This window comes from Aphelocoma coerulescens, chromosome 7, assembly GCF_041296385.1.
Source record: "Aphelocoma coerulescens isolate FSJ_1873_10779 chromosome 7, UR_Acoe_1.0, whole genome shotgun sequence".
NCBI lineage: Eukaryota > Metazoa > Chordata > Aves > Passeriformes > Corvidae > Aphelocoma > Aphelocoma coerulescens.
This window is the reverse complement of record NC_091021.1, coordinates 11,916,270-11,941,664: the sequence shown is the minus strand read 5'-3', so window position 1 is coordinate 11,941,664 and position 25,395 is coordinate 11,916,270. Positions and strand designations below refer to the sequence as shown.

General features: G+C 39.2%; 1 protein-coding gene across 6 annotated transcripts in view; it reads right to left on the bottom strand.

The window, feature by feature from the left end:
* Positions 1 to 25,395, bottom strand: part of SPATS2L (spermatogenesis associated serine rich 2 like) — a 116,514-nt gene that overhangs the window by 7,757 nt on the left and 83,362 nt on the right. For all 6 annotated transcript variants that reach the window (XM_069022113.1, XM_069022114.1, XM_069022115.1 and 3 more), the window contains 6 exons: positions 24,733 to 24,841; positions 21,207 to 21,256; positions 20,543 to 20,783; positions 15,668 to 15,868; positions 15,110 to 15,245; positions 2,882 to 2,940 (listed from right to left, as the gene is read on the bottom strand). In XM_069022113.1, the coding sequence (XP_068878214.1) occupies positions 2,882 to 2,940; positions 15,110 to 15,245; positions 15,668 to 15,868; positions 20,543 to 20,783; positions 21,207 to 21,256; positions 24,733 to 24,841 (796 nt within the window). The remainder of the gene's footprint in view (positions 1 to 2,881; positions 2,941 to 15,109; positions 15,246 to 15,667; positions 15,869 to 20,542; positions 20,784 to 21,206; positions 21,257 to 24,732; positions 24,842 to 25,395) is intronic.

Sequence of the window (25,395 nt, the reverse complement as noted above, 5' to 3'; positions counted from 1 at the left end):
TGCCTGTCTTGTATATTCTATGTAAGGAAGGGGTGAGTAGTTATAGTCTTATAGGGAAAGATTAATCATAAACCACGAGGCAATGATCTACTTATACACAAGATAATACGACATTGTAATTTTGGTAGAAAACAAAATATTGTTGAATTGAAACCAACTATTACCTACATGGTGACTCAGTGTAAAAGCAACAACTGATTAACTATCTGATGGGATCAGTACTTATGGCAGAGAGGAAACAACATCTAAACGTAAAGTAGTATCAGTCACAGTCTTTTGCCTTGAACTTACACATACAGTCAGGGGGAGTGGTACTTAATGTAAACTATCCTAAGGACACACTCCATTACAGCTGTGGAGGTCTTGGCTTTTTCGCCTTCTTTTTGCCACAAATTTCCACGGCACAGTTGAGAAGTCATGTAACCAGCTTATACTTTTTAACGCTATTTTTAAAGGTGAGAATTAATGATATTTCACAGACAGTTTGCTTCTTAACCCATTATCATTTATTTAATCATCATTAAATATAATTTATTTAATACCTTCTTTTGAAAGTATCATAGAATCATAAATAGTTTGGGCTGGAAGGGAACTTTAAAGGTCTCGAGTCCAACCCCCCTGCAATGAGCAGGGACATTTTCAATAGATGGGGTTGCTCAGAGCCTGACCTTGAATGCTGCCAGGGATGAGGATCTCCCCTCCTCTGGGAAACCTGTTCCCACGTTTCACTGAGTGCAGCATGGTCCAGCAGGCACAGGGAGACACAGCTGCACCTGTACAGCTGTGTGGGAGCAAACAAACTGTGTGACTGTAGAGGAGCGCGTGTCACACAGGGCAGGGAAGGCAGAGGTGGCTACAGTTCCTTTAGCCCTGCTGGTAAATCTGTGCCTACATTATTACTTATGCTAAGAACAGCTGCTATCTCTCCAGCTGATCTTTTAATTTCATTTTTTTGTAGAATATGATCTACGAGAGTGAGAAAATTTTATCAGATTAATTGAACAGTTTACCAGCTGCTTACCTTGTCCAATAGTTCTGCTTTACTGCTTATTCTAGGTAATGCTAATACTGTTCCTCCCCAAGATGAACATCCTCTTTGCTGAAGTGACTGCCTAGACCATATGATCTCATACTGGCATTTATTTCCATGAGATGCCAGCCAAAACCCATGTTTTAAAAAAACCCTGAAATTATCATATTTGGAATTTTTCCTAGTGTTGACAGTAAGAATAAGATTACCCACTATAAAACAGTCCTCAAGTGCAGCAAAAAGATATGAAAATAAATAATATTCTAAATCTCGGTTAGCATGTTAGAATCCTGTAACAACTTTCTGCCTCTTTCTGAAGGCACTTCACAGCCTACAGCAACCTTGAGAGACAGCAGAAACCACGCTGTTGGAGACAGGTACTGGGGCCATCCACTGTCATGCGTGGAGCTGGCAGGAAAACAGGGAAACAGAACATGCCATGTGCAAATGGAGCACTTTGCATGCCAGTAGGTAGGAATTTGGTTTACTTTCTACAAAAATTCCTGTAACTGGCCAAGATTAATGAAGGGACCCTATAATACCATCAGCCCTGGACAGTGGATTTCGAAAATGTGGTTTTGTTTATGCAGTTAGGGCTTAAACCTGTGTCTGCTGATCAGTGGGAATTCTACCACTGGTTTTCCTGGGAATGAGTGCATGCTCTGTAGCTGATTATGGCTACCTGGTGTCTGCAGGTAACCAAAAAGCTGCTGATACATATCCCTCCACAACTCCTTCCCAGAATAACACAGAGCTTCCAATCCACATCTCTTTCATGTTATTCCTAGAAATTTAACAAATAAAATTCAAAACACAAACTAATGCAAATCTTTGCTGTCATAACTCATACCTTCTAGTTTCCAAACATACAACTGCAAGAGACTTGGGCAGCAACAGAGAATTTAGACCATTTTTTTAAACAAAAATTCAATTAGTATACCTTTGTAAACTAAGTGAGTTCTAAATGCAAATGAAGCATTCAAGAATGTTACATATATTTGTGACCCTGCTTGGAAGGACCTTAAATTCAGAAATCAATAAAAGGATTATATACATTCCTAGAAAGGATATTTTCATCTGCCAGGAAAAGTATCATTCTAACAATGCTTTGGTTAGTGTTCAATTTATTGCTTAGCATTCTCTACTGAAACACATTCCCCTGTATTTACTGGGGGTAAATACAAATACTGTATCTTGGATGGAGTGTGAGACAGGTATTGTGGTATCCTAATACACGGCTCATCTTGCTCCCCCCCCCCCCAATCAGAATATATATACATGAAAATGCAAAACCCAGAGACAACATGAAAGCCTAGAATCAGATCAACTCCCACAGATTATTAAGAAAACAGACTGCAGTAAACATCTGTTTTTAGATTTTTTAAAAATTGTTCTAATTCATAAGCTTGATCACTCTCCCTTAAAGCTATGCAAGGCAACACAATAACCTACTCCCCTACTCTGTAATTCCAGTATCCTAATTTACGTAGGTAATATAAGCAAGAAAACAGTGATTGATAAATGGAAACAAAGTAATTGAATAACCACAGAAATGAGGAAAAAAAAAAGAGTGGTCGAAAATCTCTGATAGGTAAGCAGAAGGAGTAAGTAATTTAAGTCTAACTCCATATCACCTTTTGGTTTACCTTAATTTCATAATACTGAAATTTTGATGAACAATCCTCACAGAAACTACCCTGGAACATCAAAGCCTTATCTGACTGTATACATATAGAATGAAAGATGATGGAATGCTGCTAACTAAATTTATGGATTGTGTAATTTTCTGCCAAACAAAACAACTGTTTCCACAGTATTCCAGAATTTCCCTGCATATTTTTTTTTACTTACTGGCTTCTTCTTTAACTTTATCAATTTCTGCCATTAATGACACTTCTTTGTCTACGATGCTAAAAAAGGAAAAAAAGAAAGAAAAAAATAATAATTTAATTCATGCTAGAACTTCAACAAAATCAAAAGCTGTAACTACACGCAGACTTCAGACATTAATTACGGGCCGTTTTGAAATGAGTAAGACTTAAAAAATTGAAGCTGAAGAAACACCTAGGCAAGCCAGCTACAAAAAATTAGTGATAATGAGTGTGTGCTGCTTTACACAAACACCTCACTGGCCTTCCCATGTATCTGCAGAGATGTGGAAGTCAGTCTGATTCAGCACAGCAATCCTCAAATGACTAAACAGCCTGTTTCCTAATTAAGCCAGATATACCATTGCTGCTACCCAGATTAATACAGTTTAGGTCTCAGCACAAAACTAAGAATGCAACAAAATTAAAGATGTGTGAAATGAGGTCCTTCTCTTCCTTAGAGGTATTTTTGCAAAACATGTCAGGGTAAACAAGAAAATGGTTTGTGATGTAAACAAACATTAAAGTATCTCCATAAAAGAAGTCAGTTTCCTTGCCCCCTATTCCCTCCAGGACTGGGAAGTCAAGTTGTTCCACTTTTACTTGGCCTTCCTAAAGGAGTCATGTGCCTCTCCTTCACAAACGTTTGGTGTCTGATCCCTGACAATGCTTATAAGCTGTCTAAGTGCAACTGTCTGAGAGCAGACAGGTCATGTGGTAAACTGGTCACATTATGAACGCAGTAACATTGTCCAGTGGAGTAGCATCTCTGCAGAATGCTCTCTCCAGGGGACAGTGCTCTGGTGTGTCATTCTGGTTTTGCCTCAGTAGATTATTCTTAAAGTTAAATTCACATTTAATAAACACCACCAATATTAATGTTTGTGTTTGCATAAGCGAGTAAATTCAAGCAGCTGGGAGAGAAATTGCAGAAAGTATGTCAAACACCAGGAGTACATCTAGGCACACACTCATGGGAAGAGTGGAGCTCTCAACCCTTCTAGTAAAATCAACCTTAAACATTAGCTTTTGTACCCAGTGAAGACCCTGAGTTACATGTGAACAGGCTTCTACTGAAGGAAGACATTATAGAAAACTTAAACCCAAAACATTTTTCTAGAACATCCTTAGCAAGAAAAGAAGATCCTGCAGAGTTCAGTGGGCAGTAAAGAGAGACAGAAGACTTTAACAGAGAAGAACTGAAAGGTCCTTAACTACAACAGGGAAAGATTGGTGAGCAGGCAGTGTGGGGAACACAGCAAACACACAGCTGACAACCAAGCATTTACCAGCTAGAGCATGTTCAAGTGCCATTCATTGAAATCTTCCAACCAACCTCATACAGGAGGTTTGCAACAGAAGCTCTGCAGTCTTCTACCCTTGGGTTTTCCCAGCCTCCCATGCCTCCTGTAGAGGAGGAGATCTTTACACTGCCTCCCAGTAGTCAACAAGAGGGACAGAAGCTGGTTGGCTGATGGCAAAGATTGCAGTAAGACAACACAACTGCAGTGTAACACATTTTTTTGTTTCATACATAGAAACAAGACTAAAATTATTGTTTTGGCCTGCCAGATCAATTTAGTGTGACCTACACACCAGAGGAAATAAAACAGCAGGGTGTTTTCACGGTAGAGCAAATCAGTTAAGAGGCAGGCTCTGACAATGGAAGGACACGCTTGTTCCAGTTGGCACTCAGTATTCTCCAGGCATAAGCATTAAGCTTAAACCCCAAATAAGCAGGTGATGATTTCAGCTTGCTAATCTAAATAGTCATAGCTTCTCAGGATTAATCCATTTTCAAATAGCTTTTGTAACTACATGGTTTAATAAACTTCCTTGACTTTCACAACAGGTGGCTGAAACGACTCTTGTAAGTTCTTACCTATTTCTACCCTCTACAAAGAGAATCTAATCATCTTTACTATTTTCTCTTAAATTAAAAAAACTGCAGATTTTTGTCTTTTCTGCCTCTGTTATCAAAGTGTCTCCCTAGCCCACTACACAGGCTATATAAACGTGAACTTTTGTCTGGAAAACATATTCAAGCAACAAGGTCACAACAGCAGAGCTCATGAGAAGAGTGTTTTAGTGCAGTTCATTCCAGGACTGTCCTCTCTGCAGTCTAACAACAGATCCTTACTAAACCAGTTGGCCCCTAACATTTTATTTTGATGCCAAATAAAACCACTTTTAATACCAGAATGAAAGCAAGGCCATAGCAGTCCCATATTTATCATATTTTATAGTCAAATCTTATCTGTTACTAGACAGTTTTCCATTCCTAATGTTTCATTTTGGTCTCTGACAAATATTTCAGGAAAGTGTTTGGATGTTGTAGCAGTAGAGGACAGGACCGATGAATTTAAAGAACAACCACCTGAGTACTTCCTTTCTAGCTACAAACTAACATTGGAAAAATTAAAGAAAAACACAAGAGAAAAACAGTTTGGTGCCTTTGCCCATGTCAGACTAGTTAATATGATAAACTAAGTTTCTTTAACATACAGACCTTCACGAGGATTCCCCTCCCTGAAGACAATACAGCTGTACTAATTTATATCAGCAGAGGACATGCACTCTCGGCTAAAAAAAGGGAACATACTAATTTTCATCTGGAATTTCTCAGCATTGGAAACCATAAATGGCCATGTGTCATACATGGGAAAAGATAATGTTTCTTTAGAAATGTCCTAGGCCAACCAGCACCAGCAAATGCAAAATAGAGCAACACTTCCTCCAACAAGAATTTATAAGAGTTATAAACAGATTAAGACAACAGACAGAAAACTGAAAAAAAAAATCTGGCCTGAGGGAAAAATAAAAAGACAGCTACAAAGAGAAATCTAAATGCTAACAGGGAAGGAGAAAGGACAAGAACAGTGTGGAAAAACCAATGGATCAAATCTTGTCTCTCATTCCTGCTAGGATCCCACTGTTTTCACATTAAGGTCCCACAGTCACTTAAACTGAACAGCTCCTTAACTTAGGAGTTCAACCATTTTAATGTATTTTCTGGAAAAATGCCCTACTCAGCCTTAATACAGTGATCATGATTAGACCACAGCAAAAATGTTATTGAGAACTGCTCAGAGCTCAGCTCAGCAATACCTCCTGGGAAAGCATTTTCTTTTAATGCTTCTTAGTGTCCATTTGACACTAAAATGTTGTATCAAGCTGGTACACTCCAGTGCACAGCCTGTAGCCATTGGTGTGCTGTGGAGAACTGGATACTGAGTACTACAGGAACTTTCTGCACACTCAGGTATAACCAGATTTGAGCTCTAGCAGAGGAAGGAACAGAATGCATTTCAGATCTAAAGACACCTGAGGGAAAACATTCTGCTAATTCCTTCCTCTCTAGTTACGTTCTCTTGGGTTTTCTATAGATGTTTGGAACTGGGTTTAAAATCATGGACATACTACTTTAGCTGATGTTCTGGAGAGTTCATAATCTTGTCAATTTTTTCTAATTACTCTGAGCACTAAAAATCTCCTTACCTTGAGTTATCAGTATCAACACCTGAATATATTCCCACATACCATTTGAGACTCTGGCGACAAACACACAACTCAGAACCACTTCTTTCTTTGAATGTACCTGAATCCATGCCCTAATCATCAGTCCATAGGTTCCCCTGCCGTAGTAGACCAAGCACTGGGACTCAATTCCCCCCTCCACTGACCAGACTCAAGATAGCTCTGAATCAACTGAGACTTATCTCCATGACTGATGATACAGAAAAAAAACCAGAGTAACATTATTATCCCTTTCTTTTCTGTCTCCCTTCACTACACCAGGCTCCTGAAAGGACTGATTCTTCCTTTTCTTACCCCTCACGTTTTCAGGATCACGACCTAGGTACCAAACTTGAGCTACCAGCATCATATCACTGCTCACCACAGGTATCTGCAGTTTGGAGCACAGGATTTAGCACTCTTTGAGCTTAATATCCAGGTGAAATTTTGAAGCGAGGCTCAGGAAGGAGACAATTTTGTTGAGGGGACATGGCAAAGCAGAGGCTTAACATGGAGGGCATGCAAATGAGACACAGCCAATGCTTGTGCTGTAGAGATATGAAACGCAGCAGGAGAGACAGCAGCTCTCTAGGAATCATTTGGCTGAAGTGATTTTGAGAGCAAAAACTTAAGTGCCCTGTTCCTGGTCAAATGAACAGTACTCATGTCTGGCCTTACACAGGCTGGCAGGATTCACACTAGTGTGCAATGGCAAAAGAGCTGCAAATGCCAAACTACCATGAGCTGCTGGCACAGCAATGATAAGGGCAAATTATACTGACAGCTGCCTCATTTCACAGTTTCATACTCAGAACAAATTCAGAATTTGTTCTGACATTAGTGGAAACAAATTAATCTTCCTCTAGTTTACTGCATGAAATTTAGTATTTGCACAGTGAAAAAGAAAAGATATTTTCAGTCAGCTGCAATACCTCCAAATCCCACTAAAATGATTAAAGTTATTAGTGCCTCTTGAGAAAAGCTGCTTCAGGTTGCCAGGCTGGCTGATTTATAGCTTTACTGATGAGAATCACAAGGGTTCCAGATGACCAGAATCTTCTCTTTCCTTCTGCCTCTTCTAGGCATTATGACAAACCTATTGTGCCTGAAGAGATGGGGAAATAAAAAGACCAAGCTGACATGGAGGCAAACATGCTGACATAGCTCACAAAGGTAAGCCCCAGCTGCATGGCACAGAGGTTACTGTTAAGTGTAATTCGAATGAGTCCGTTCATAACCCTGTTAAACCCCTCAAAATGCCAATTTTCTCCTTGGAGCATTTAATAAGCTTTACTCTCCCCTGAACCAGCTCTGTGCACAGTTTGAGAATGACTGTTGTTCTGGAGACTGAGGAAGACAGTGTCAGCTGTGGCATCCTGAATAACTGCAGCAGGGCTCTTCATCCAGAAGGGGGAAGAGCTATTTTTTCATGGGCATCCTCTGGGGGCTGGTTCAGCTGGAGAGCTGCTGAACACTGAGGTACAATTTGAGCCCTTTTTTCATGAGAAAGGGAGTTTGAGTAGTTAGACACTGTTGGAGTCTGACAGCTTAGGCATCAACAAAAATACAAGATACTCCAGTGATGCTGCTCTGTCAACACTTTGGAACAGACCCCAGTAGCTCCCTGAAGTTGTGCTGATTGACAAGCTGCTGACAAGCTCAAGCAAGTTTGAGGGATGTTAGTACTGTTACTGTCTCTGCTACATTTGAGCTGATGTTACATGCAAATTCAGGAGATGGTCCTGATAAGCTCTGCATTGGTCTTTAAGTATCATGCTCTTTTTCTTGCACATACTTCCCTTCTAGCATAAACATATTAGACCCACAAGCAGTGTGAAAAGACAACTGATAAGAACCTCTAATCCAATTGTTTATTTCACAAAAGAATCCTGCACCTCAATCCAAAAACTAGAACTGTCCCTGTCAAACTTTTGGCATAAGAAGATAGAATGATGTGATGAGAATGTCACCTGTAGCCCAGTCACCTGTACTAGGTGATTACAAGTGTTACAGGATTACTGCCTAGCCAAGCTATTTTGTAACTGGAGAAATGATACTTCAAGTTTCCTTTATATTAATAGGAAATATATATATTGTAGAAAATATCTTGTAGGAAAAGCTGTTACACTACATATTTTGCAATGTTTCAGTAGATCATATATTCTTCCAGTATTAGCTCAATATTATTTAAATGTTCACAATGCTTGAAGGTTATTTGATCCCCAAATTAGCATATGCACGATGTTTACACAGCAAACCAGATTACATGAATTTTCATTCTGATCACTAGTACAGTCTGACAATAAGAAGATAAACAAAAGACAGCATAAATCAATTTCACTGAAATCCTTTCCTCTGCAGAGTACAATCTAGCAGAACTGAAAATACCCAAAGGCTTTTAGTTATTCAAGTTTATTTGTGTAATTTTTATCTACCTTCACTAACATTGTTCTCTTCAGCAGCCAGCTAGCACAGTGTGATCTGGTAAATGAACCATAATTAAAGGTCTATTTGCCATTTTCTTTTAAGGTCTCTTTACAAACAATTAGAAATTTGTTGCCTCATCACAAAAACCTGTTTAAGCTAAAAACTGACATGGAAAACCTTTTCCTGAAAGAACATTTCTAAATTTCAGTTATTTAGAAATGAAGGCATCATCTCACAATTTGGCACTTTTAACAACAGTGAGTATGAGTTGCACCACAGCTTGTTAGCATCCCGCACATTTTTACATGAACTTGTGAAGTATTTCTTTCCTATTTGAGTTTCAGTTCTGATCTGACTCCTGAGGTATCTGAATACCTTACTGGTTTTATATATTTTAGCCTAAACACACTCCAGCAAGAAGGAGACAGTTGTTGAGCTCCTGCTACAGGAAAGAGGCAACTTTCCCAAAAGCACATTGGAAAGTGGCCTCGAAGAAAGAAGAGTCTGGCTTTTTGGTGTAACATCACTTGAAATTTTCAAGATAATTATTCCCTTTTTATGTTTAGTAAGCTAGATTTCTCATTAGTCTGACAACACTGAGATCAGAAAGGAGATACTCACTTTTCATCCACAATGACATGCACAAAAGCAATAGTCTACCTGCACAGCCTCAAAAGCAGTGTGTTCTGTGTTTTACTGAGGATGACAAACACATCTATGAATGACTGGGAGGGGAGAGGGGAGACACAAGGACATAAAATATGGACAACAGCTAAAAAACAGTGTAATCTACCTCTGAATTTCACCTCTTTAATCTATCTTCACAAACTTGTTAAAAAACAGCAGGATGAAGCAAGTAATTATAAAAGACAAAGGGGTCAGAAGGGGGACTTAAGTATCTCATTGAAACCTAACTCTCCCCAGTTTCATGAACTCTTTCTGTTCTCTCCACTAATGCACAGCAAGAGTGATCCCAGACTGCTGGAGGTCGTGAGGAGAATGCCAGCACAAGCCCCTCTCCCAATGCTGCAGCTCTCCAGGCAAGTACCCAGCCTGAGGCCAGAGCTGTGGGATCAGGTTCCCCCAGACTCCCCAAGCAGCAGGGGCAGGGCCCAGGGGCCTCGGTCAAAGCACTGATCTTTGAAGGTACCTGAACACCCAGTGGGGCCAAGGAAACCTGAATGCAAGCAGACTGTTTTTATCTTCTCTGTGCTGACAAGGTTAAGGACTGGATCGTGTGACTGATGGGCAAACAAGTATCACAACAAACTGCAAGAGGATTTGAAAACCTGGACTTTAGAGGTGTAAGGACTACCAAAGGTTGGCTGTCAGACAGACAGAAATCTCATAAGAACTGCCAGTAAATGGAGGGAAAAACAGTACAGGAACTCTGTTCAGTGTAAAGCAATACTAGTTCTGGCCTTTCCAGCCACCTGCCCATCTCCAAACTACCACATCACAAACAGGCAGCTCTCATCTGGTGCCACTGATTCTGGGCTATGGGAGACAGAAAACCATCGTCTTTACAGTTTGCCAAGTAGGGGTCCCAGAAAGGGGGCAACTGTGTTCTCACTGTTCTACAGCTGTGAACGCTGGCAGCACTGCACAGCACCCCACACTGAGTCAGTACAGATACAACAATGTAAGTACAGACATCATTATGTTCTTTTAGATTATTTCTTCCCCCATTCAACCACTCCTGTGGCCTTAACTTAGAAGTCAATATACAAACTGCTTGATTTTCCGCAAACATAGAGCACATGCTTTCTAACTGTTACCCTGAATTTATTTTAATAATTTTTAAATTGTCAGTTTTGCCAAACTCCATTTTCCCAGCATTATGTCAGAATCAATTTTTTATCTAGCCTATGGTAAAGCTTTCAACTGCTTTTTCTTCACTCCAAAAATTCAGTTGTGTTGATTTTCATGCTCTTAACAAAGCACTGGACATACCAACATGTTAGAAAAGAGTAAAGACGCTTGTATTTATGTGGTTCAGTTCTGCATGCAGTGTAATTCAACCTGGTTCTTACTACTTTCTACATACTATCTGTGGCTAGCAGCAGACCATATGGGCAAGTAGCAGATGTTTCCTTTGAGTTTTCCATATGACTGTATGAATGCCCAATACGTGAAAATTATTTTCTGGCAAGAGGTGTTACAGGGAATGGTGGCTCCTTTTGTGCTCTACACATTTCACTCAGATTTCCTGGGCCTCTCCTTTTATCTCCAGGATGGTTATTCAGCCTCTTGGTGGAAAAGAAGCGAGAACACAGTTAACACATGTAGGTTTTAAGCTTGGCAACAAATGTCTCAAGTGCACTCTAGTGAGAGGAGAGTTCACTTAGCTTTTCTGACCCTCCCCTGCAACGTAAGGACTTTGGTAGCTGCCTTTTCTGTGTTCTACACTACTGTGAGACACAGCTATGCTCTAATATATTTTATATCCTAGTCGTAAGGGGAGCACCTTCCTTATATTCTCACTCACACAAAGCTATTCCTGAAAACCATACACCAAAGCTGAATGCAATGAGGAGAAATTCTGGATCAAGGAGTACTGTAAGGAAGATTTTGCTCCTAACTTGCAGGCTCATGTGAGCCTGAGGAACACTGCCCCTTCACCCTGCTTTGCTGAGTGCTCTCATAACCTTGGGAAAGCAATGTCATAGCCCAGCAAGAGCAGGGGTGACCAGAGTGCTGGATCACACAGCAGGAGCACAATCCACATGAGACTGTAAAAAGACTTCTTGTGGTGCAAAGTGCCCTGCCTGGTCCAGCCCACGGCTTGTAAAATGCTCTAGTGTCTTCTGGCATGAAGAGAGCTAAATAAATGCAAGCTGTTATCACTTCTTCTGAGCACACAGAGAATTATTCCAGTTAGCAGAAACTTAGTGAGGCTCTTTAAGAAAGAGGAAGTGAGCTCAATGCAGTGTTTTTAAATAAACATATTTCTGGGACTGTTATTAGCCCCATTTTACTAGAAAGTCAAAACTGAAGTAAGCATTGCGCTTTTCTGCCAAGCTTTTACAGCAGTTCACAGCACATCTGCTCCCTAGCACTGTTTTTTAGATTGTGGGAGGGTGTGCACTATTTTGCCAGGTAGGTGACTTTTTAAACAGCAGCATAGCATACCTACTGAACATGTTCAGGAGTAACTTCCCTTCATTGGTTAAGTCAAGCTGTGAAATACTGAGCTAGAAAGAAACATGGAGTTTCACTGGCAGCTATCACTCAATAGTTTCTGCTGCTAAAAGGAAAAGTTCTTGTGAATCTTTCTGCTGAAGCTTCAGGACATCTTAGGCCACATGCGCTATTCATTTACCTCCATGATAATGGTTTCATTTACTGTCTGGAGGTAGGAGGAAGATACATGCTATTATCTTTGCATGCTTCATTCTTTCTGTGATTGGTAAAATCATGAAAAGATTTAGAAAACCAAAACAGATCATCAGAAAGTCAAAAATATTACTGACTCTTGCAATGCAATTTTGATTCTGACCTTGACAGTAAATGCAAAAAAGGACACAAAAGTGGTCTTTTATCCTATTACCAAAGGAAGAAAAATAAACCCAAAAGAGACAAACTAATTCTGTGTTTCAGCATTCAGCTGCAATGCAAGATAAAAGCTTCTGACTTCATTTAGCTTCACTAAAATCCTTTAGGTGGTGACAGCTGTGTGTAACAGGAAGGGGTTACAGTATTGAGCCCATTCCAGTATTCCTGGCAGTTCTGAACACAGACAACACTTGGTGGCTGTTGTATCTACTGTCCGTCTCAACCAGTCCACACTCCAGCAGCAACTGGGAGAGGAACTTGGAAAAAGCTTTGGAACCACTATCACAATGGGGACCTGACAGCATACCCTTGCTTTGGTTACTCCATAGCATTCTGTGAGTGACAGTTAGCTGAATTCCTTAATTTTTCCATGACAGACAAGTTGACTGTGTCAGCTTGTGAAACTCCATGCCCAAGGAGGGTAATAAATATGTCCACTTAATACCTTATTCTCCTGCTAGCACTAGGGATATTTTGTTCAGTTCTGGAGCAAGGAAACTCCCATGTAAATAACACCCACTAAACTGTGCAGCTCAGGAATATGATGTGATCCCTGTATGAGGTCTGAAGCCGTATGTATCACTGGCTTGGGTGATTTCTACCCAAATTCAGTAAATCTACAGCAGTTGTCAGGGAGTTTTTGGAAACAAGGCATTAAAACAGCTGTGCCCATCTTTTTCAAAGTTTAGGCCACAAGATCATATGAAATATCACAAAACTCTCTTTAATTTTAGCAAAGAAGGTGTTAAGTCATGCAGCTTTCTGTTTAGTCAAAAAATCCCCTTCATTCATTTGAAGAAAAACCTTAATGTTAGACTTCTGAGCTGCCAAAAGCAACAAAGCCAGCACTGAGATTTCCATAATCATCCTCCTGACATTGTGCTGTCCTCGTTGCAATGTTATGCTGAGGCACAAATATTCAGACCACAGATCTGTTACATTCTAGAGCTTCCAGCAGACTCCACTTCAGTAATTTAGGCCCTGAAGCTGGTAGGAGGCAAAATGAAATGAAGCCTATTAAAATGTTGTCCAGGCTATTTTCATCATTTTAAGTACGTGCATTTACAGACTCTTTTGGGGTATTTTTGTATTAGGCAATACACTTCACTGTTTTTCAAGCTAAAGTATGAGTACATGAAAAATGAAGCAATTCAGTTCTGAACTTACTACCTCCCTGCACTTTTAGATCATGACAGAAATTTAAGTCTGTTCCATGACCAGAGTGACAACTGCTTAAAGACTGAATTGCCTGTGACTGCCTGCAACCAAGGTGAGACGTGATGTAAGGTATTTTTAACTGCTACCAAAAATAAAAAAAGTGAGTGTGAACTACACAGCAAATGAAATCCAACTACAGTTTTCTCAGAGGAATGGTCCCCTCAGAGAACTACCAAAAAATGGTGCAAGAAGTTGATGAACTTTGCTCAATTTTTCCATCTCAACAATCTTATTACTACATTTAAGTTCATAAGCAAAAATCACTGTGATGGCTCCAGAACAATCCTGACAATGTTACACAGTTTAGTACAACTGGTGATCACAGCTCATATTCACTGGAGAGACAGAAATGTAGCTCTCCCTGCTATACAGTAAAGTACACTGGGGGCTCAGTGAAACAGAAACCTCCCCAAAATCAGCTCAGTAGCACTTGGATTTTTTGCCCATACAGACGGGAGCCCAAGTGGCCCTAAAGTTACTTTAGATGCCTCTTTGAAGCCATTGAATACACCACTGAAGTCTAAAGTTAACAAACCCCTGCCAATACTACTGCTCTTTTATAAAATACGGTCATAAAAATACTGACAAATACTGTGGATGAATTAAAGGGGAAAGGTTTTTCACTCTTCTGTGATTTGAAACCAAGTATTGTACATTTTAACAGATTTAGTCTATTTCTTTAATAGATTTCTTCTATTTACTTCATCACTGTCTAATGCATAGGTTTTATATGACATCTATGCTTAACCAAGGCCGAGTGAAACTCAAAGCAGAAAATACTTTTCCATGACAAGAATATAACAAACATGCAACTTGCTACTACAGCAATTATTTCTGCCATAACTTTTCAAAGGGCATAGGTATACATGCTGAAGATCAGGAGTATTCAAAATTATAACAGAAAAAAAAAAAACATAAAAGAGTGAGGGAAAAGAATGAACTAGAGATGCGAATTGGAAATAAGATGATGTATGGGAAACTTACATTCTTCTAACTTTGTTAGAAGAAACTATGAGGGAAAGTTAAGAGAACAATGGTAGGATAAGAAGCAAAGATGATGGGACATGAAGAGACAGTAAAGGACTGTCTGCCAGAGAAGATAAGATCAAAGATGCAGTATAGAAAGAAGAGATTTAAAGAAGGTAAAAGAGACTTCAGAAAATCCCAGACAGGATACTTAGAACAGCTTTCATTTGCTCATATATGTTGCTACTGAATCTGATACAGAAGAATTAGGTCAAGATGGATAATTTAGGAGTAAAAAAAACCTGAGTTTTTTTTCAAAGCACTTTATGTCTGTATACAATAAATGCATATATTACTTCCTGGTTGGTGACGAGTGTCATTACCTAATGGCACCATGTTGGTTTTTTTTTATGAAACCAAATGCTGCAAACAAAGAGGGTGTTAAGTGACCCCTCCCCACTAATGCCAGTGGCTTAATTAGTCCCATTTCTAGGTGGAGCTGATGGATCTCTGAAGCTGATTTACCTACCAGCTGTGTAATTCTGCAAAAGCAGCTTTGATCTTCTTCACTGAATTATCCACTTCCTCTTTGATCATCACACGATATCTGGTTAGAGAAACAGTGCAACGCTGCAAGTCTTTTACTGATTTTTCAATGTTTGGCCCTAAAACAGAAAACAAAAATTGCATGGAAATCATAAAGTTGGTTTTAGTTTTTCTGAATGAGGCACCAGGAATAGTTCAACATGTTATTTGCCCAGATTAGGATGAAGTGGTTTTTCTACTGAAGTCCATAAATCCGACCTTCCCATAGTCCCTCCCTAGTGCTCTTGGGTTTCTAAACATGTTTGCTGAAACACATCCCCCAAATCAAATAAATATTAGAAATGCATTATTAGTTCAAATGATTTAGTTTAAATTTTGTTTAATATGATATTAAATAGACCATAAATAGTTTTACTCATTTTGTTAAAATTCTACTCTTATTTTCCAACACATCTCTAACTTACGTGAATTCACAATTTTTTTCCTAGAGGCCTCAGCTGTTTTATAACCTCAGAACACAGCAACCAGAGATCCAATTTACCTCTTTTTTTGACTGAGTCATCTGTCTTTGTTTCAAGTTGGGTTGACGCATTGGGTGATTTAACTGAGGAAGATTTTGACTTTGGCCTGCCTAGGTTACACTGGAGTTGAACTGATGACTGAAGGGGTTCTGGCTGTTGTACTCCATTCATAGTCTTTGGGTTTAATTCCACAGATGCTCTCTGGCGTTCTCGTTCTCTGTCTGCAAGAAAGCATTAAGGAAGAAAACAGGGAGTTATAAGATGAAGAAAGGTATGAAGCCTTACTGTTAAGCCAGAATGACTTTATGACTATATACTCATGGTGTATAGGGTGTTCTCACTGGCACACATTCTCTAGAACCTCAGAGAGCTTTGAAAAAAAATGAAACTGTTTTGGTAATTAAACACTAATTGGAACACTTCTATATTTCAACAGTGTATAAAAGAAAAACTAATTAAAAAAGCCCAACTCTTTCATGCCAATATGAAAAATCGTAAAATAAAAAGCATACTATCAATTATAGTATTTGCCCAAATATTTCAGATCAGAACTAGAGAGGAAGTCCTCTACAGAAAGCATGAGACTTTAATGTTGATATATATATACACACATATATAGCACACAAAAAATATTCCTAATTTTATTAACATTTTAAAAGCACTGATTAAACATTCCTACCTGAAATACTTACCTTGCCTGACTACAGATTTCTATCAAAAGCTGCTGCTAAGAGGAACCAAGCAGGAAATGGAACTATGTCAAAGATTAGGCTCCTGGGTTCCACAGCTTCAGAGGGATAAGATAACAATGCCTGAGCCTGTTTGGCTGCCACAAGACAACCTGGTTTCCTCTTTCCAAGACTCCAAAGGGATTTAAGATATCAGCATCACAGCAGAGGAACAAGCAGCCAAAGAATGACTGTGAAAACTGACAGGCAAGGCTAGCTGTTACTGCCACTGTGAATTTTAGTTAAGGAAGCACAGGAAATGGTTTGTTGTGTTAACTCATTTTTCTAATCTTTGTACTCACTTCGATGAATGAATGATTGTTCATTCTGAAGATGCTTTTTAATAATCACTTTATGCAACTGATGATGTGTGGTGTCTGGAGAAAAGAGTCTTGTCAGATTAACAGCTGGATTACAGCCCATGGAATGGGATAAACACTGCTGGGATTGAGGGATATCACATGGACAGGTGCAGCATATCAACTAGTGACTTCTTTGTGCCCTGGCTGGGCATTAGGACAGGTGTAAAGTGCATGTTGGTATGTTTTCATGGCAATCACGTAACACCAGAGGAACAAGGAGGAACATCAGTGCTCACATTTTAAACCAGCTTTTAAGGGCTTTAAAAAGTGAGTCTGAAAACAGAAAAGGTATATTGCATAAAACAGTATGTAAGAAAGTATTGAAAGAAGTCAAAGAAACCTGTGAATCTGTGAAAGCAAGAAACACCAGTAATGCAGCCCTCTGAACACATCAAAGGTTCGATGTTGATGCCAGTCTTGCACACAGTGAGGAATTCTCCTGTGAGAGAACTGCCACTAACCCTGTTCAACCCTGGCTGCATCTCACTAATGCAGGCAGAAAATTCTTTATAAATCAAGGCTTTCTGCTCTCAGTTGAGGCTGCCCTTGCTACTAAACTAAGAAGTAATTAGAAGCCAGCATTCTATCAGCTAACCTATAAAGGTTATAGGTATAAAGGCTTTTGGGTTCTGTCCGTAAGGTTGGATCTTTTGAAATTCGTTGTTAAAGTGCATAATTGTTTTTACTGTGTTTAATTAGCAGCTTTGGTACACTTGTCAAGAAAAATTACAAACTTGACAGCTTTTTGCCTAAAGAAAGTCACCTAGAACAACGATTACACTCTAAATTAAACTTCTTGATCATCAATGCAATGTACTTTGATTCTGTTTCTTCCAAAACTACATGACCTACTTTGAAACCCAGCAGAAAGATGACCAACATAGGCTAGCGAACAGTAGTTTTGTATGCTGCAGCTGAACTTTCAAATTTGACTGAAGACAATCAACACAATTAAAAATAGATGGAGAAAGTCTGCAGCAAGTCTCTGAAGACTTGCACCAGCTAAGACATGTGCATAACAAAATCTAGGGACAAAGTCTCTGTCAAACACCTACAAGAGAAGTCAAAAGTCTGGATAATAGTAGCTGCAAGTAAACTGTTACATGGTTCAGTATGTGGTGGCTTGGAGCTTCAGCCCCAGTCTATCGTGTGGTATCCACTGTATTAACAGTCAAGTATGACCACACCTGCCAGTAATGGCAACAGCCCAGATTAACTTGCTTTGAAATGTGCTGCCATCTTCAAAAAGAGTGGTTTATCTTTTTGCAGCAGCTTACCATTCAACACCTTTCAAATCAAGTGAACCTCATAGATTCTTTGGCTGAAAGAAAAAAAAGTCCCCTGAGATATCAACAGAAGTTTGAAAGATTCATTAAAAATTTTCCTACATGGAAAATAAGTAGGGAAGAGATCAGGATCTGATTTTACCCAGGTCCCTGCAAAAGCAATAGCATGGCAAGGCAGCACTAAATATCCTTTCAGTGCATTCACACTGCTTCTTTACAAGGCCATGCACAGAAAGAGTAACAGCAACTAAAGATGTCTAAGAAAAAGAAAGATGGAATAATGGCAAGAAATAAGCAGACCTGAACTAAAGGCAATAGCTGTATGTTTTCCCCCCTAATTTTCTATGGAGAAATGCTGCATCCTCCCTTCTGGCTCCTGAAATCCCTTCCAGGCTGCCAGGATTTTATGGCTCTGGGAGTCCTCACAGACTTGGAGTTGGAATAAGCAAAGCTTCAACCTCATGTTCCTCCTGGGGAAGAAAGTATTAGGGACTCTAAACAGACACCTATCATCCTTCTAAGCTGTGACGCCTCTGAAGGAGATGGTGAAATGACTACAGTAACATTCATCTGATAGGGAAGGAACCAAAACAAACAAGCCAGACAAGGATAATACAAAGGAGATTACAACAACACAAGAGAGAGCAGTATGAAACAGGTGCACTTTGGACTCACTTCAGCATTTCATACTGCTTTAGAAGAGTCTGCATGACTTGCTCAGAAACCACAAGGGCACAGCTGCTGGCCCCTGAAGGATCCTGATCACTTCAGCACAAATGTAACAATATGAATATAGGTGGCTTTTGACCCTAAGAAAGTAGTTATTATATTGACTGCAAAGAAAAGGATACTAGTGCAACTGAGAGTTAAGAAGAAATTATTTCCTTCTCTCTACTAAAAATTTTGCCAGGAAATTATTTTACTATGTAAGGAAAACTCGAATATTAAAGTTACAGGTTTTCCTTTCTCTCTGTTTCCTTTCTTTTCTGTCCTTTTTTTGGAAAGCTCTCTCTTCCCCTTGTTATTGAAACAGGGCAGATGTATATAAGTTGAAAAAGAATTGTAAAAGCTATGGTAATTTCTCATTTGCCACTTGCAAAAGCAAAGAAAAATTTCAAGATACTTTTTGTCCTTTATATGTACAACTAAGTCTTAACTGTTTCAAAGAGAAAAAAGCAGGACTCAATCCCAATGACCCAGAAAAAAATCACTAACAGCATGGGTACTCGTCTTGCATTCTCTACCCCCTAGAAAACACTCTCCATGCATATGCAATTAAGTCTATATATCTTTATTCATGCATGTAGCATTTCAAAAAATGCCACTCTAAGAAGTCTGATTTATACCACAAACGTTTGTGTCTTGCAAAATAAGTGGCAAAAATGCTTTTAGTATTATAGAAATGCAGAATTTTCTGGCTTATGGAATATTTTATCCAAAGTTAAGTGGGAGTCTAGCAAGGGCAGGGAGTGCATCTCTGGTCCTTTGCGAGGCATCAAATTATTAGGACAAAATTTCTTGGTAAGTAGTTTGTTTGGCTGCTACAGGTTGCATAGTCTTCATTTAATCGACCAGAGGCTGGCACCACCAAAGTCATCTGAAAGCAGCAGGTAATTAATTTCAGGACAATTATCACTTTGGCACATTCCTTTAAAATGGGGTTTAAGAGCTGTATTTGCAACCATGGAAAAAGGGATTTCAAGGAAAGTTCTTAAGACACAGGAAGAAAATACTAACAGCAGCAATAATCCAGGCCTGGTAGATGTCTGAAATGTGAAGAGCTGGAAGAACACTACCAGTACTGACAACAATTAAATATGAGCTTTATGAATTTGTAGGCAAAAGCTTTCACAAAGGTTCTGCCCCAGAGGAGCAAGTCTGTTCACACTGATGTTGCTGTAATCCTAACTCTGTATCTACCACAGTGAGGAAGAACTTCCTCTGTTACTGCCCCTCCTGGTTTCAGAAATGGTAACTAGACCCCATGAGAAACTAAGAGCATGTACTAAAGGGCTATCAGAGTGCCTTCCACACCACAAAGGCCCTCCCTTCCCGGCTAGGGAAAGCCAGTGGAGATCTACTGTGACTAGAGTATGTAGGGAAGGTGAGAAAAATGAAAAATGGACTAGTTTGGACTAAGCAATAAAGAAATCCAGTAATACACCACAAGCTCATAGTGTTCAGATATCTTTGCCCCACACAAGGGACTTATCCTTTTGTTAACAATTTGACACTCAAGCCATTTTCTAACCCTGCATTCTTCTATAGGTCAACCTGTAATATTCTGTATCAGCTGGGCTGTCTCTGGGAGGAGAAAGACATTTTGCAAGGAAACATATTGCAAGATGAATAGTGTGCAGATACAGATCTACTGGCATGACTTTAAAGAGTTCTGTGCATTATTTTTCACAAAAACATCTCTACAACATCTTCATGGCAATAAAAATACCACGATCTTTATGCCGAAGAAGGCTTGGCTTCTGCCAGTTGAAAAGATGCTCTCTGTCAGATGAACTGACCTCTGATTTCTGGACAGTCCAGTGCCGACCCTGCAAATCCCGAGCCTTTGTTGTCAAGAGAAGTGGTTTCCACTTTCTGATTGGCAGAACCACGGCCAGAGTTGTCCTTAGGGCATCCATTCACATGACAGTCATTTATTCGCTGAGGCTCTTGACATGCCTTCTCAGGTGCACCATTCTTGTTTTTAGGATCTTTATTGCCTTGCTGCTGTTTCGATTTGCTTCTTTTTCTCCTATTGTTCTAAATGGGGAAATATTGCAAGAACAGAGACATCACTCAATGCAAATCCTATAAGCTCAAAATACAATCAGTAAATTGAGCCACTGCAAGTGGCTGTGACTATCCAGGATTTCTTATTAAAAGTGTTTTCTGCACATGAGCTGTTTTGGGATTTGTCCTGTGCTTGTCCAGGGTCTGGCTCCCACACACAGGTACATGCACGTGGTGTCCCAGAAGTTCGCTCAGAACACTGGGCTTAGTGAGACAGTGACAGAGGAATAGGATCAAAAACAGTACACACATTTGCTTTCAAGTACTGTCTGCAGGTGTGAATTAAGTCACCTATGCTGGAAAAGGCCAAGTACTGACCAAGAGTACTACAGTTCAAGCACAGACAGCTGATAAGTGATTTAAATGCCTTGATTTTCAAGAGCAAGTTCTTACCTTCTTTTTCCCTGTCATATTCCATTCCTTTAGAACCTGAGTTGCGCTGCCTAGATAAAGGAAAAATAAAACATTTCAACAAAAGCTCAGCTATGGGAAAGAACTAGTGTGCTCATGTCAGTTCCTAGTTTCCTGGCTGAGGAGCATTTCAATTTGTTGTGAATTCTCTTATGTGGGGAGAACAAAATGGACACTATTGCCTTTCTTCTTCTCAGTTACCTGTTTTGATTACACTACTTCCAGTGGATGGTCTACTTGGCACTACTGGCTTTTTATGGACTTCACTGCACAAAGCGATTGTGTGCCTAACTTAAAGCACTAGCATAAGACCCAGAAAAATCAACACTCAAATCTCTTGCCTGAAAAGGAAAGTATCTCAGCACCCCAGAGTGAACACTAAGCACACGAAATAATCCACCCTGACACTAGAGCATCTGAAAGTTTTAAAAACTTTTGGCATCTTTATCATGTATTTTCTAGTGTTACCTGTCATCTTCAGAAGACGTAAGAGCATAAAAAGTAAATACTTAAGTAGCATCCAAAGGAGTAATTCTGTTGACTCTTGCATAAAATCTGCATCACACAAATGCAGTAAACTTAGGCCAGGCAGAAAAGAATGGTAAAAAATTATATTGAAAAGTAATTACAGTTATACTTGAAATTCTGCCTGTCAGCCACAATGAGTTGCTTAGATAAATTTATGGAACAAAGCAGACATAGCCTTGGTCAGACCAGCGCCTGCTGCCATGCTAGAAGAAAACTCTTCTCCTTCTAGTTAACATCATCATTTTGTTCTCCTGGAGTCTAATGCTGAAAATAGATGCTCATGCAGTCTGAATTGTCATCCAAACTACTATGGCAGTATCTGCCACAATAGCATTTTTAATCACCATCAGGTTAAAGGTCTTCTGCTTGAATTTAATAATCACTTTACCCTCTCTTCACAAATGTAGTAAATACTCATTTATTAGCCTTTCCAAGTGGATTTCATACTCAGCCATTCTTCTCACTCCTTTCAGTGAAATCCTGATACTAGTATTAAGACGAATTTCTGTTTTCAGATCACCATGAGTTGACAACTTGTATTCAGCCTAAGACATGTGAGGTTTTCAGATGTACCAAAATTACTTTTCTATCACAATAAACCAGATCCAAGATGATCTGGTAAGCCTCTCACACACAATAGGAAAGATTATGGATCTTGTTAGCAGTGCTAAGCCCAATTTGTTAAATTGTGCATGGAATCCATCAAAGCCATGTTTTATTTGCTAGATGACATGACAATGCAGATAGAAGGCTAAGGCAACTTCAATTTGGTGTATAACTATATACATATTTATATTTAGTTACACACATACTTATGTACATGTAGGTACAATCCTCTCTCCTAAAGGTATATCATCTCTTGACAGGCACCATGTTTCTGTATGAAGTAATAAACATTTGCTGCCCATTTTACTCTATGCTGCTGAAAATATGTGATTTCATGTGACAGCTTTGTTTACTGTTTTCACAGTAGCAACCAACACCCTTGTTGGCTGGTGGAGTCTTTGCTTTGCTTCCCTCAGCTTCCCTGTGAATACTATGCATGCTGAGTTACTTAAGGGATTCATCCAACTAACCTTTGTTTCTTCCTATTGGAAATGCACTAACTGTCCAAATCCCAAAGCCCTCATTTGAACCCACTAGTATATTTTCTCGAACAGATCTACAAAGCAGCTGAACAGACCTTCTGATTATGCATCATTAGGTAAACACTAGCATAGCAAATAAAACTTTTGAAGCCTCTTTCATTTAAATCAAATTTCACATATAGAATAAAATTCGTAACAGAGGCATCTCCTAAATGCCACTCTAATTGCCAAGAAACAAGATAGGAAACTAAATTTGAACATTTCTTGATTCAGCAAGCAGCACCTCTGAGAGAAGCACTGCATGGAGGTGGCTCAACCTTTGCATTCAGCATGGCCACCCCTATGTTTTTCATTGCAGGACTTCTCTGCAAGTATTATTTCAATCTTAGCAATTTTTGACATTCATTTGAAAAAAACATTTCAATTACTCATTCTACCCACAGTGACAGCTGCATGGATACGTATCTTTTGTGCTCTTTTCAGACAGTAACAAATATTAGCTGTTTTCAAATACTCCCTCACAAAGACTTCTGAACAGTAATCATGAACTGGTGAAGTTCAAACAAAGATCATCTGAACTCAGGTACAACAGTTTGCTTTTCTTCAGGACTTTATTGTGCTTCTTCCAAGGCTTGTGTTTGCGCTGTTTCTTCCTTACAGCAGGTGATGACACTCTGAAAAGCTCTGAAAGCAGCTCCCCTTTTGAGGAACCACTGGAAACAATTCATAAGCCACAAGCAAGCAGTGGTAACTTAAGACAAAATAAAGTGAAAGCAACTTATTGAATAGTCATGGAAGAATCCTCCACTACCTTCCCCAGGACATACATTACAGGAAAACAAAATTATTGTTAATTAGATGCATCACACTTCCCTTTTTCTCTGTGTGTGTGCATAGACAAAAGCAATTTCAATATATCCATCAGAATGTAACTATCTGTGCAGCTGCCTGAATCAGAACCATATAGATCTGATGGAAGAATTTCGATACATTTATAAATAGTCCAGTTTGCTTGCATCTGCTTTTTGCATATTGGTAATTCCTAGTATATGATGAGTCTTTTTGGCTGATATATTTTAGTAAGTTATTCCAAACCAAACCCAAAAATATTCTGAAGTAAAATAGGCATGAATTAAACAACTTGCTGAGATAGCAAAAATGAGTCATTTTTAAGATATACAGGGCCCTTTGAGACCACTGAACTTCTAGTATCATTTACAAGCTACAGAGATTTTGAAAAGACTTGCTCATGGTATGCCATTACTTCTACAAAGGGTTTCTCACAGATTCTTCTGGTGAAAGTTCAAAATACTTGACTTTATATATTTACGAGGAAAGCGTTATTTAAATACAAGTGACCTTTCATTAGAGATGGTCTCATGACGCAAAATACAAACGTGGATCCAGGTTTAAATGGCTCGAACTTTCAATGGAGTCTTGGTTCAGCCATTATAAATGTCAAGGCTATTTGCAAAATTCAGATTGAGGTTTGAATGTCAATGTATGCATCAAATTCATGGGTTATGGGGCCTGGTTATCTGCTTCAGAACTATCCGAAATTGTTCTTAGTTACTGTATCTTCAACAGTGAATAACTTCCTGACATTTTACTTTAAAAGCATTAACTTTCACGCAAAATAAAGAAGGAGGTCTGCAGTAAGAATGGCTTCAAAAATGGCAAAGTCAGGTATAACAGATGAACAGCCATGTCAATCTCGTACTGTGAAGAAGCAAAGATGCAGACAGGAGGATCAATTCTTTTATAATTAGTAAGTGCCACACATCAGATTTCAGAAGAACTACAGAATATATTTTGAGCCACTACAGACAACGAATACTTTGGCATGTGATTGAATCCCTCCTGCATTAGTGAAAAAGGTACACTGTACTCACCATCCATGAAAGCTTGAACAGCCTTGTCTACACTGTTATCAAATTGCTGCAACACCAGAACTATCTCATTATTGCTTTTGTTCGGAACAATCGATCGGATTGCATTGATCTGTAAGTAAAAGAAGACAATAACATATGAATTTATCATACTCCTTTAGACTGTAAGGTACCTCTGTGCCAGTGCATGTTTATATAAATACCTGTTACATTCCTATGCTTGTGAGCATGTCAGTGTATCTGTACAAAGCAATATCCATCCTATCCTTACCCAGCCATGCAAATAATGAAGCAATTTCTTCAGGATGCTGTATCACAAAACTGGTAGCCAGTAATCCTGGAAATGAATCCTACTCTCAGTCACAGCAGAAGAATTATCTTAATTCAACTGACAGAATTTGGCCTTTTGCTTCTTTCCTAAATGTTCTATCTGCTGCGAAGGGTCTCAACATATCACCTACACAAACTTAGTGAGCACACAACTGCAACAAGGCTCTTGCGTGGCCCTACTACATCAAAGTTATGATTGGTGGTTTTTTGGCATCTGAAAAACAGTCATATGCATGAAAACAGTCACCGGCTAAAAGAGAACAATATTATTTTTAAAAGTTCTAGTGGCTACTCAACATAATTTCAGTTCGCTCTTCCATATACAAGTAACCAGGA